The 13,269-nt window shown below is 49.1% G+C and overlaps 1 protein-coding gene across 2 annotated transcripts in view; it reads right to left on the bottom strand.

Moving 5' to 3' along the window:
• KEAP1 (kelch like ECH associated protein 1) overlaps positions 1–13,269 on the bottom strand; it is a 20,959-nt gene extending 7,690 nt beyond the window's left edge. Inside the window, exons 1-2 of one of the 2 annotated variants that reach the window (XM_083593460.1) lie at positions 13,148–13,269; positions 2,839–3,493 (exon numbers count right to left, since the gene is read on the bottom strand). In XM_083593460.1, coding sequence (XP_083449586.1) covers positions 2,839–3,381 — 543 coding nt within the window. In that variant the 5' untranslated portion in view covers positions 3,382–3,493; positions 13,148–13,269. Of the gene's footprint in view, positions 1–2,838; positions 3,914–6,045; positions 6,716–13,147 lie in introns of those variants that run through there. The other variant, XM_083593459.1, reaches the window with a different exon arrangement.

Raw genomic sequence — 13,269 nt, 5'->3', positions numbered from 1 at the left:
AGAAATTAAAAGAAAAGGAGGAGCAAAAAACTGCTCCAGCTAAGGAAAAAACTCTAAGGCAAACAAAAGGGAAGGGGGTGTTGATCAGGAAGGAGATAAGGGATGCTAGCAATAAAGGAGGCTGCCTGGGAGGGGGGAGGTAAAAGCACATGGATCCTCAAGATTTTTGAATTGGGTCACCCCAAATTCATCATCGAATCACATAGCATGTCCATGACTATAGCCTGCACCAAAAAAAATCACACATCCACTGTTTTGTGGGGCCGTAATGGCGCAAAAACATGGATACAAAGCACAGATCCACATGGATTCTCAGGATTTTTGCACTGGGCTACCCCAAATTCCCCGTCAAATCACACATCATGTCTATGGCCACAGAATAAACCACAAAAATCACACATCCACTGTTTTGTTCAGAATATTTTTCTTGTTTTCCTCCTAGGTGCGTCTTATGGAGCGAAAAATATGGTATGTTACAAAGCTCCTTGGCTGCTGGCGGTGGTTTTATGGAACTAGCCTTTGTTCCAAGGCCTCTTGATATACTGGAGTTGCTAAAAGGACTGCAAGAGCATTCCTAGGAAGTGAAGGAGCAGATCCTACCATTACTGACCACTCTGCTGGGCCATCTGCCTAAGATAACTCTTGGAAGGCAATGGTGAAGCTGTTGCCGTCTTTGCTGTATCACTGCTTGAGCTGAGTCACCACGATGGCAATGGGCTCCTCAGCACATTTGCCAGCATCACTTACTGGGTTGGGTGGCTGCTCCCAAGCGCATCAGATGAATGCTGAGGAGTAAATTAGATTCAGCCTGCAAGGAGTAATACTCCCCCAACTTTTTTAATTTGGGGGCTTCAGCTTCCAAAACCAGGGACCAGGAGGACCAAAAGAAGAATCTGAAAAATGTACGGAGACTTTTAGCATATTTTCTTGGATTGTTTACATCTGAGAAACCAGCCCATCTCTGACATGGCTCTTCTTTTATTTGGATTTTAATCAAGTACTTCTTTCACCTTTCAGGTGTGAGAGAGATGGGAAGTTTCTTATATTTATCCCAGACATAAGAAACCAAGGACCCACATTTCCTGGGTGGCAGCTTAAGTCAGCAACAAAGATTTTGACTCCCCAGTCCTTGCGTCTGTTAGAAGGGTTACAAGTTGGGCTGTTGGAAGGTGGTTTCTATCAACTCAGGCCTCATAGTGGAAATGCATATGCTAGAAACAGTAGCATAAATGCTTACACCTTTCGGGTTATCCTAAGTACAGAGGTGTTCCATCTTCATCCCATCTACAAGACCAGTAGTACAGAAATGTTTCTGTACAGTCTTTATATTCTTTAAATGTTCTTAAATATTTAACATTTACTTCTTACTCAAAGAGAGCCTACCAAATTCTTACCCTCATGAGCTCTCCTGAGGCATTTGCCTGAACTTGTGAGAGTTAAGACTTATGCAGAGGGCCAGGAGCTCCTCTCAGACCTTTGTGTGTTGAGTCCAAAGGGGACCTCTAAGAACTTTCTGCTGAATATGTGCAGAAGTCTTGGCACAATGGGGAATCCTGATAAGGCAGGCTTCCAGATCCTGCAGAGGCTTCAAAATGCATTCACTGGAAGGCACATGGAAGCAGCCGCAAGACCTTCGTGCCCAACATGCAAAGGCCAGGAGGAGCCAGCATGTTGGGGGACCCCCACTGAGAGTGGAGCTTGACTGTGCTCCTAGGGAAAGAAGCACTAGGCTGCTTTGCGCCCAGAAGGTCCCTGGAATCTATGGGGAGAGACAGGAGAAGATCCTGTCTGAAACCCTGGAGAACTGTGGCCAGTCCATGCAGACAATGCTGAGCAAAATAAATGGATGGATGGAATCAGTACAAGGCATCTGTTGCTGTTCCTTTCCCCTCTATAAACTTTTTAAGCACTGCAGCTTTAGGCAAATCCTTGTAGAGCGTCAGTGTTCACAGAACTTCCCATAGGAGCCAATATCTTCTTGCAAAAAGAAGACAAATTTTAGAATCGGGGGAAGATCTACATATCTGGTTAAGAATAAAGGCTGTGTAAACAGCACTTGCATGTGGCAATGGCACCAGGTTCAGAAGCAATGGCGTTAGAAAGTCATTTAAGAAATGGCTTGCCTGCACACCCCAAGTTTTGGGGAGGGATAAGCTTGTTCCTGCCGCCACTAAGTGCTCTTAACCTACATAACTATTTCTCCTTACTTCCCTTTTCTGTTGAGCCAGGCTTTGGCCTCTCAGTTACGAGACCCTGTAGTCACAAACAAGAACATGTGCAGCCCCACATTTCCACACCAAGTTTGGAAAACGGGCAGAATCCAGGGGTGGCGACAGAAGTCAGCTTCTCACGAGTTTAAGGAGTCTGAGAAGGAGACTCCCTAGTGGCTGTAGAGCTGGAATATGACAGCGTGGAGGCACTGCTTGGTGAATTTCAAGGAGGTGGGGAGTGTTCCTCCATGAAGAGGAGTAGCAGACTACAGTGGTACCTTAGGTTAAGTACTTAATTTGTTCCGGAGGTCCGTTCTTAACCTGAGACTGTTCTTAACCTGAAGCACCACTTTAGCTAACGGGGCCTCCTGCTGTCGCCGGACTGCCAGAGCACAATTTCTGTTCTCATCCTGAAGCAAGGTTCTTAACCCAAGGTACTATTTCTGGGTTAGTGGTGTCTGTAAACTGAAGCATATGTAACCCAAGGTATCACTGTACATGACGAAAGGCAGCCCAATTCATATTCCTCCTGGAGCAGGAGCAGCAGCAGTTCTCTCGTGTGACCAGACATTCCCCCACACCCAGAGCATCCCACCCCATGCCCCCCCACCTTTGCATGGGCACTCACCTCCCCAAAATTCATGTAAATGTACTCCCGCGCCCGCTGGTGCAGCTCGGTACAGCCAATTTGCTCGGCGAAGTTGGCGATGCCAATGGCATTGCTGGGGTCCAGCTGCTGGGCCAGGAAGGTGCAGCAGGCTTTGACCACGCTGTCGATCTGGTACATGACGGCCCCGTTCATGACGTGCAGGACGCACTTCTCGCCCACCGAGATGGAGGCCGTGTAGGCAAACTCGATGAGCCTCTCCATCACTTTGGGGTGGACGCCCTCGATGGGCACAATCTCCATGCCCTGCTCCCGTAGTCCCATGGTGAACATGGCCTTGAAGACGGGGCTGGAGGAGGCCAGCACGACCTTGTGAGCCTGGAAGTCGGCCGGCGGCATGTTCTTGTACTTGACCCGCAAGGTGACGTCGCAGAGCTGCTGGCTCAAGCGCAGCTGATTCATGATGCTGAAGGCTTGCTTGGTGTGGTCCTCCAGCGTGTAGCTGAAGGTGTGGTTGCCATTGTGCGAGGGAGTCACCTCCGCCTTGCACTCTGGGGAGTACATCACAGTTGCAGCCGCACACTCATCGCACGAAGGAACAGAGGAAGAAGCAGCGGTGGCGCAAGCGGCCAGGCAGCTGTCTACAGGGCCCCTGCAAGCAGCCAGATCTCTGCACCTGCACAAAGGACAGAGAAGCCGAGAGGTCTGGTTAGGTGAGGTGTTGAGCCACGGGGAACATCTTCAGGTTTCCATCCACTTCTTCCTCAGCCCTTTTGGTTTCGGCAAAGGACAGTCCCAAGTATGAGGAAGCTTTTTCGTTTAGGAAAAATATAGTGAGTTAAAGAGAGAGTAGGATGATAGAGGAATTATGCATAGGGTGGCAAAAGTAGATAAAGAGTTTTTAGAATACTAAAACCCCCAAGAACACCCAATGCAGCTGAATAAAAGGAAAGGAAGCAATTCCTCCACACCTTCCTTTTACTTAATGTTTTAATGTGTTGCAAACCGCTTTGAGAATTTTTCTTTGAAATCTAAAGATGAAATCAAATCAAATGAATAATAATAAATCCACTCCAAAAAAAGGCACCTAGACATTCTGTTGTGGTGACCATAACCTAGATTTAAGGTGCCATTTGGCAATTAGCTTATATATCTGAGTTTCTAACACTGGATTTGAGCGATCGAAAAGCAGTTTCAAAACAAAGATCACAGGGCACAGGAGTATCTCTCACTCAGAGCTCCATATCCAAAGTCCTGCTTTGACAGAGGAGGACGTCCTATGCAGCTCTCATGCGATTCTCTCAGATTAGCAAGACATATGGACCCCCTTCCTTTCTCCAGGAGACCCATGCCAGAGGCTAACTGAGGACACCATTCTGAGTGTTTTTTCTCTGTTCCCTCATTCAGTGTTTAATCTCTTACAAATACTAATGTCATTACTACATGGATGAGAATGTGCTCGCGTTAAGAATTCGCTCAACGTTAAGGGTCCCTGAACAGCCAACTTCAAATTGTGAGTTACCCAGCAGTATAGATATAGCTTCCACACCAAGGCAAACTGTGCGCTGTGCTCCCCCCTGCCCCAAATCTTGTCATCTTCATCATCACTTCTTGCTACAGATATAGCTCCTCCCAGTTTCAAAGTGCTTTGCGCACAGCAAACTTACAACAGCCTTGTGAGGTGTGCCTTTCTTATTAGCTCAGGATTGCAGAGGGCCGGAGGAGGGGGCACAGAAACTAAGGCCAAGGGAGGGGGGTTTGGCTACAGCGCTCACATTCAGGTACCCTCAGGAATCTTCCATGGGTCCCTGTGCACCAGCAGGACTGGCTGCTGATGCTGGACCTGGGACCCCCATACAGGCGGCCAGGTGTGCAACAGACAACCAGTTCTATTATACGCTGTGCCCCCTGACCTCACACAGCTCTGGGGTGCTGTAGTGATATTGGGAAATCTTAGCAGGCTAAAACTTTGGCTAATGCAAGAGAAGAGCATTATGGGAGAGCCAAAGAAGCCATAGAATGCTGGGAAAGCATATCTAGGTCTAATCAGAGACTTTCTGTCTTTAAAAGTGTGAACTGGTCATCTCCTTCCTACAGGAAAGAGTTTTTCTAGCTGATTTGTGGTTCTTGACACCTTGCTGTCTGGGACTCAGATTCAGAGTGAGAGGGTTATCTGGCTAACTCAAAGAATTTGGTTTGTCTTTGAGAATGCTTTAATCTTCAAGGCCTTTTGATAAACAGGATTCAACTGTCAAGTCTCCTGACAAGCCTGAGTTATTGTTCCTCCATGTAATCATTGGCGAATTGTTAATTAATCTAAGGGACTGATTGGTTCCCAAGTTTTGAATCCACGTGGGTTCAAGAGGGATAAAAGCTTAGGAAACTAACTTGCAATTCGCAGACCCTTTGGCAGCCCACCTCGCCTGGCACACCACCTTGCCCTGCAGAGGGCCTGTCCTGATGCCCAGAGATGCAGAATCAGCCAAGAACTACTTTGAAACTATTATGCTTGCACTCCTGTTATTGTTGTGAGTATAGTCAGTCATATTAAACAATGTTTTTAATTTCTGTTTGGGATTTGTAAAAGATGTGCCAACTTTTATGTTCTGCATAACCTTTCTTTTTAATAAATTTGGAAAAAGGATTTTTTTCCTGCCTTTGCCTTTTGTGCCTTTCTGCCGGGGAAGCTGAACTAGTGCCTACTCCACTTAGTCGCCTACCAGAGCCTATTGGATTTTTGTCTGTGTCACTAAAGTGGCATAGAGTGGGGCAGTCCGGTAATAATAATAATAATAATAATAATAATAATAATAATAATAATAATAATAATAATTATTATTATTATTATTATTATTATTATTTATACCCCGCCCATCTGGCTGAGTTTCCCCAGCCACTCTGGGCGGCTCCCAATCGAGTCTTAAAAACAATACAGCATTAAATATTAAAAACTTCCCTAAACAGGGCTGCCTTCAGATGTCTTTTAAAGATAGGATAGCTGCTTATTTCCTTCACATCTGAAGGGAGGGTGTTCCACAGGGCGGGTGCCACTACTGAGAAGGCTCTCCGTCTGGTTCCCTGTAACCTCACCTCTCGCAATGAGGGAACCGCCAGAAGGCCCTCAGAGCTGGACCTCAGTGTCCGGGCTGAACGATGAAAAGTAAAGACTGGTAAAGGTAAAGGTAAAGACTGAAGAGTAATCTTTCTCCTTGGGTTACTTTTGGGGACTGTCCTGGAAACAGTGAGGTGGTGGCAGCAAACTACTGTTCTGTTTTATGTTTTGAAAAAGCTTTCACGTGCCTGTCTCTCTTCCTGCCGGGTCCTGCCGGATTTGGAGGACGTGTTGGAGAGGTGCAGAGCGCGCACCAATGCTACAGGTGCTGTCAGGAGTTAAGAAATTGAGATGCATCCATCCACCTCTTCCCCCCTCCAAACTGACTGATTCATTCATTTTTCCTGTGGGAAATTAACAGGGCGGGCAACTTGCAGTCCTGCTGCTCCCACTAGATGACGTCACCAGCAGGGCAAGCCCAACGGCAGGCGGGTGCTGCTGGATCTGGCCCCAAATGGCTCACCCAAGGTAGAGGAGTGAGATAACAGGAAGCCAGATTTCTGTCCCATATCTCGCTTTGAAAGAAACAAGCCCCCCTCTCATTGCCCAGGCCTGGTTATTTGTGGGGATTTTCTCCCTGCACATTCTGCAACCTCTGTAGGAAGGAGCCCACATACTCCATTGCCCCATGTGATTAGGAGCAGAATAGAAGGGCTTGGCATCGGTGCTGAAACACCTCAGAAGGGACGGATTTCCTACAAGAGAAAAGCAGCTCACTGGTGGAGGAAATTGTGCAAACCGTGTGTAACCCCCTCCCTGCTTCCTTAGCAGAGACAGCGCTGCGTGCAAAATAGATATGCACCAAGTGGCGATATGCTCCATTCGTGGCTGGCAACCAATTCTTCATATCTGTGGGGGAAGCAGTATTTTCTCCCTCTGCGAGTTCCCTCAAGCAAAACCAGAGGATCCACACTTCCATTAGGCATGCGTCCTCTTTCGTCCGGGACGCAGGTGGCACTGTGGGTTAAACCACAGAGCCTAGGATTTGCTGATCAGAAGGTCAGCAGTTCGAATCCCCGCAATGGGGTGAGCTCCCGCTGCTCAGTCCCTGCTCCTAACAACCTAGCAGTTCGAAAGCACGTCAAAGTGCAAGTAGATAAATAGGTACCGCTCCGGCGGGAAGGTAAACGGCGTTTCCGTGCGCTGCTCTGGTTCGCCAGAAGCGGCTTAGTCATACTGGCCACATGACCCGGAAGCTGTCTGCAGACAAACGCCAGCTCCCTCGGCCTATAGAGCTAGATGAGCGCGCAACCCCAAAGTCGGCCACGACTAATGGTCAGGGGTCCCTTTACCTTTACCTTTTTTGTCCCACTGTTTCCCCTAAGAAAACCCGCTGTTTACCGATGAATGGAACAAACGTCAATTGGGTTTTATGCCCACTGATGTTTGTTCCGATTCAGCAGCTAAACCATGGGTTTTCTGGGGAAAGCGGTGGGACCAAAAAAAAAACAAAAAACCGTCTTGGGCCTGTGTCTAGAAATCAAGGGAAAGTGTGGATGAACCCCAGAGAACAAGCAAAAGCTTTCCTTTAACCTGCTGGCCCCTATGCCCTTGATATACTGTCTCCATAATGCCCCTCAGCTGACTGTTTACTAGCCTTTGCCCTGTCTCACCTCCCAGGAGAGAAGAGCCAAGAGTTGCTGTTCTCACCAAGAAATGAATGTGGGTGGGGAAAGAGGCAGTTCAGAAGGAAGGGGTCAATGTGTGTTTTCTCCAGACGCAAGGCTGATTCACTGGCAGGAAATCATTCCCTGAACTTCCCTCAGCCACCCACACCTCACTCCAGGTCAGGGTGGTTCAACATGTGGCCCTCAATTCCCTTTTTGACTGCCCTCAGCAACATCTGACCGCCCCCCTCTCCCCTGCCCTCACACTGCCTTCCCAAAGCCTGGCACCCTGCTTAACTGGCAGCGCAAGAGTGGGCGTCAAATTTTGGCCTCGCTTCTCACCTACCCCTCTGCAACAAGGCAGCGTGCAGCCTTTGGGTTCCCTGTCAAAGTACTCTTGTGGCCCACATGGTACAAAAAGTTGGGCCGCCCTTCTCCAGGTTATCAAGAGGCCCCTCTTAAGCTGGGAAGGCAAAGACCACGAGACCAGCATCACCCAGGCTGAGAGGATCAGAAGCACTCTCTGTCCCAACTTAAGCAAACAAAGGGTTGGCCACTTGGGGCATTTTGCAAAGGTGGTGCCTGCAAATCACTCAATCTCTGTGCTGCCCTTCTTGAAAGGAAAGGGCCTATGAAGGGCCCTATGGAGTCGCAACCTTATCTTCTGCTTCCTCCTCCATCCACTACAGAGTCGCTTGAAGCAAGGGATACAGAATGCCTCAGAAGAGGGCATGAAAAACAGAAACAAGTCAGAAGGGTGGGGCGGGAACGTGCAAAAGGATCTTACTAAGTGCCAGAAAATCCAGCAGAAAGTATGTTGGAGAATAACAAGGCGAGAAGTCCAGGACCGGAAGACACCACCAAAATCCCAAACCGTACTGGGAACTGTGGGAGGAGTTCCTCCACAAGTGGGGCAGGAGAACTCCTGGCTCCTAAGGCCCATGAAGCAACCAGACTAAGCTCTTGCTACATTCAATGTAAAACGAGAGCTGTGAAAAAATTCAAAGGCCGCTGAGAAATCTAAAGTTCATGTGACTCCAAAATCCAAATTTTAAAATTTCCAAAAATAAACACCTGGTTTTGAGAGGAATGCCAGCAACCAACATTTTGGTAGGGTTGCCATAACTGGAAGAGGGAAAAAGAAGATGGCCCAAGCTGCTGCCAGCCTGAGCCAGGGAAAGAGGCGCACGGGGCTGCCACCATGCCCACAAGCCTCTTTCCCCGGCTCAGGCTGGCAGTGGCCGTGGCATGCAGAGGAGTCTGATCCCGAGCTGCATGAGCCAAAAAGATACCCACCCCCTGGAAACCTGGACATTTCCTTTAAAATGTAAAAATCCACCTGGATGAGCATGTTGGCCCCCAAAACATTTAGGTCCTAAAAATATACCCTTCAAATGTCAAAAGGCAGAATAAAGAGATGTGACTTCAGTATCCTCTGGAAGCTGTAGTGGAGCTACCAGACACACCTCTGTGGGGAATTCCAGAATCTCGGGGAAGTCACAGAGAATGGGGTTACTGGGCTGTTCTTGCTTTTATTTTTGTTATGTATTTTGTGTTTTTTATATTGTGATTTTGTGTTGTGAACTGCCCTGAGATCTGCAGGTATGCATACAGTTGTATACAGTGGTACCTCTGGTTATGTACTTAACCTGAAAACGTTCTTAACCTGAGGTACCACTTTAGCTAATGGGGCCTTCTGCTGCCGCCGTGCCGCCAGTGTGCGATTTTGGTTCTCATCCTGAGGTAAAGTTCTTAACCTGAGGTACTACTTCCGGGTTGGCAGAGTCTGTAACCAGAAGTGTTTGTAGGCCAAGGTGTTTGTATCCCAAGGTACCACTGTATAAATGATGATGATAATGATAATAATAATAGGAGGTCCTCTCCTGGGCCAGCAGCAACTGCAAACTTCCGAGGGCAGAGGAACTACCAAGAGGGACCCCTCTGCTGATATATATAAATAACATGAAACATTAGAAACAACAAATAATGGGCATTGGTCAAAATCCTCTGCTGACCTGAAGATCCAAGAGGGTCTGCAGGGAAGATCCTGGACTGTTTAAGGCATTAAACACCAACACAAGCACCGTGGATTGGGCCCAGAAGCAAATTGTCAACCTATGCAACTTTTTAAAAACAGGAGTTACAGTGGTACCTCGGGATGCAAACGGGATCCGTTCCGGAGTCCCGTTCGCATCCTGAAGCGAACGTAACAAGTGACGGCACGTCTGCACATGCGCTGGTCGCGTTTTGCCACTTCCGCGCATGCACGTGACGTCATTTTGAGCATCTGCGCATGCGGCGAAACCCGGAAGTAACATGCTCCGTTACTTCTGGGTTGCCGCGGAGCGCAACTCGAACATGCTCAACCCGAAGCACATATGTGATCTAACTGGAGCCCCCACCAATAACCAGACTGCTGCATTTTGGACTGACTGAAGTTTCCAAGTCATCTGAATCCAGTCTAGAGTAGATTCAAGTAATTCGCTTTCTCCTGAAGCTGAACTGCCACCACATTCTCAACCACCTTGCTCAAAAAGGGGGGTAATTGCCACTGGGCGATAGTTGTTTTAACCCTTCTGGGTCAAGGGGGGTCTGCTTAAGAAGGGGGTACACCAGCACTTCCTTTCTCTCTAGTGAAGCATCAACCACTCCCAGCCAACCCCCTGCAGCTAGTTTTAAGAAGCCAAGATGACCAAGGGTCAAGGCTGCTATAATCTAAACTGATCAAGTATAGATGAACACAGTGCTCTAGACACCTCCATGGGACTTGGCATCCAAGTCTGTCTGAAACTAAGCAATATTGTCCTTAAAGTGTATTGCAAGTTGTTACAGCAAACCTCTGAAGGTGTCAGAGGTACACTCTCTCGGCCAGGTGACAAAAGCCCATTCACCACTCAGGAAAGCTCTGCCAGAAAACTACCTGCGGGCACATCTCTCGCATCTTTTCAGCCCATCAAATGTGCTTGGAGGGCTCTAAGAAACTGCAGACTATCAAGGACTCTCAGCATCAGAGGTACAGACATCACACTGGGCAAGGAAGAGCAGCAGCTACGTAGAAGTAGGGACTCAAATGTTCTCCCAGCCTTACTCTCATTCTGATGGCTTTTGATTCTAGTAAAAGTAATGTCAGAGGGGTACTAACTTTTGCAGGCTTATTCACGAAGACACATCACAGCTTCAAACTTTGATTCAGTAATTAAGCAACTAAAGCTTTACTTACTCAGGGCTAGTTTGAATACAGTAAGGCTATGAGTTAAGACCACCTTTTTATGTTTGTTTCTCCTTCGAGGTTCTAACGTATTACCTTGATGAAAGAAGAAAATGGAAGTGTGACAGGTGTTCTTTGCTCTGCGAAAGGAGTGGTTTCTCTTGTTTATTCAGTAAAACAACAGTGCCCTCGGTATTTCACAAATGCAACAGTATGGAGGGCTTTGCCTATAAGCAAGTGAGAGACCCAAGGTTTCAGAGCTTTTGCTATTAGGAAGGAATGAAAGATGCTCCTATCACAGAGGCCTGAAAAGTCAGGAACTAAGCTGGGCAACTTGGAAGACCGTGGATACCAGTATCTCCCAATGGGGTCTTGCGTGTTCATTTATTTAGGATTTTACTCTCAGGGGTGGGGAACAATTCAAAGTGTTGGTGCTGACCTTTAAACCCCTAAATGGCCTCGGCCCAGTATACCTGAAGGAGCATCTCCACCCCAGTCGTTCACTGAAGTCCAGCTCTGAGGGTCTTCTGGCAGTTCCCTCACTGCGAGAAGCCAAGGCAGAGGGCATTCTCGGTGGTGGCGCCCACCCTGTGGAATGCCCTCCCACCAGATGTCAAGGAAATAAGCAACTATCCGACTTTTAGAAGACATCTGAAGGCAGCCCTGTTTAGGGAAGTTTTTAATGTTTGATGTTTTATTGTATTTTTTATATTTTGTTGGAAGCCGCCCAGAGTGGCTGGGGAAACCCAGCCAGATGGGTGGGGTATAAATAATAAAAATTAAAATAAAAATAAAAATATGTGTGGGGAAACAGCCTATAAGTGATTTAAGTAACTATCTTTAACTTTAAGTCAAGTAAAAGGCAGGTACAGTGGTACCCCGGGTTAAGAACTTAATTCGTTCTGGAGGTCCATTCTTAACCTGAAACTGTTCTTAACCTGAAGCACCACTTTAGCTAATGGGGCCTCCCGCTGCCGCATGATTTCTGTTCTCATCCTGAAGCGAAGTTCTTAACCCGAGGTACTATTTCTGGGTTAGCGGAGTCTGTAACCTGAAGCATCTGTAACCCGAGGTACCACCGTACAGTCATACCTCATGTTATGTTTGCTTCATGATACGTTTTTTCAGGTTGCGTCCCGCGGCGACCCGGAAGTACCGGAAAGGGTTACTTCCAGGTTTCGCCACTCGTGCATGCGCATAAGGCCAATTTGCGCCATGCACCTGCGCAGATACGGCGCTTCAGGTTGCGGGCTTTTCATGTTGCGAACGGGCCTCCGGAACGGATCCCGTTCACAACCAGAGGTACCACTGAACTTAGTTTACAAAAAAGTCTTATAAAATCCATTGACCACTTTTTCCTTTCAAGCCTCAGTGGGCAGCAAGTGTTGGGGGGGGCACTGCACGTAGGTGCAGGTTAGGAAGAGGGGGGTTTGTGTGCTGGCAAAGGCCTACCACCATCCTTCTGCCAGGGAACTGCAGCCCAGTTCTATGTACAAATCCAGCAGTTTCTTCCACATGCCACAAGCCTACTCGAGAGGAAAAACTTAGGCTCGAGTGCCCAGATTTCCCCAATTAATTTCTGAGACACACAAGGGGAGCCTATGCCCCTCCTCCCTGCCGGCCATGCTGTCTGGGGAGATGGAGTCTGTCGACAACATCTGGCGCTGACCCCTTACAACCTGAGGCGCGTATGCCCTGGATGCACCTCCAGGATCCTGCACCCCGAGCAAGATCTCTTGATGACATCACCAGGGATCCCGGGCCACGCCCATCGCACGAAACACCCTTCAAAATACTGCCATTTCAGGTGGCCCGCTTGAAATCGCTTCCGCAGCCAGTTGTGCCCGACAAGCCCGTCCTAACTTTCTCCCTTCCCTTCGCCGCCCCGCCCCTCCTCTTACAACCCCACGGTCCAAAGAGGCGCCTCCCCATAGCCAGCCACCCTCTCCAGCTCGCCTACCTGCCCCATAACAAAGGCACAAAACTCTGGCTGGGATGCATCTTCCCACCAGGTGCAAAGAGCTAAAACAAAACCACCTCTCAATTCGACAAAGGCGGAGCCCCCTCCCGCGCTTTCCTCCTCGGGGGCCTGGGAGCCCCCACCCCATATGCGCCCCCCCCCAGGCTCGCCGCTCACTTTCAGCTGATCAGGAGGATGACTCTGGTTGGTGGAAGTTAAGGATAGGGGCCTTCGTGAGCGGAGAGCAGGCGGAAGGCCTCCCCCGCCAGGACACAGCTATGGGGAACCCGCGGCTCGGGCCTGAGCCCAGCACCACCGGCGGCAGCAGCAGCAGCCGCCTGGCGGGCCCACGCAGGTCGGGGACGGGAAAGAAGAGTCGGAAGCAACAGGCCGCCCTCTGTGCATGTGCAGAAAGCGGCGCGGGGAGCGCGGCCACCACTCACCCGCCCGCGGCTGCCCTCCTCGCCGCCGCCGCCTCCCTCGCCGTCCGCCGCCGCCCGCGCGGGCGCTCCGCTCGCCCTCCATAGCGCACGCTGCCGCCACTGCCGCCGCCGCCGCCGCGGGA

This window comes from Podarcis filfolensis (assembly GCF_964270895.1).
Source record: "Podarcis filfolensis genome assembly, chromosome: 17".
In the NCBI taxonomy this organism is placed as follows: domain Eukaryota; kingdom Metazoa; phylum Chordata; class Lepidosauria; order Squamata; family Lacertidae; genus Podarcis; species Podarcis filfolensis.
The sequence above is the reverse complement of the archived record's forward strand: the minus strand, read 5'-3'. Positions and strand labels throughout refer to the sequence as shown.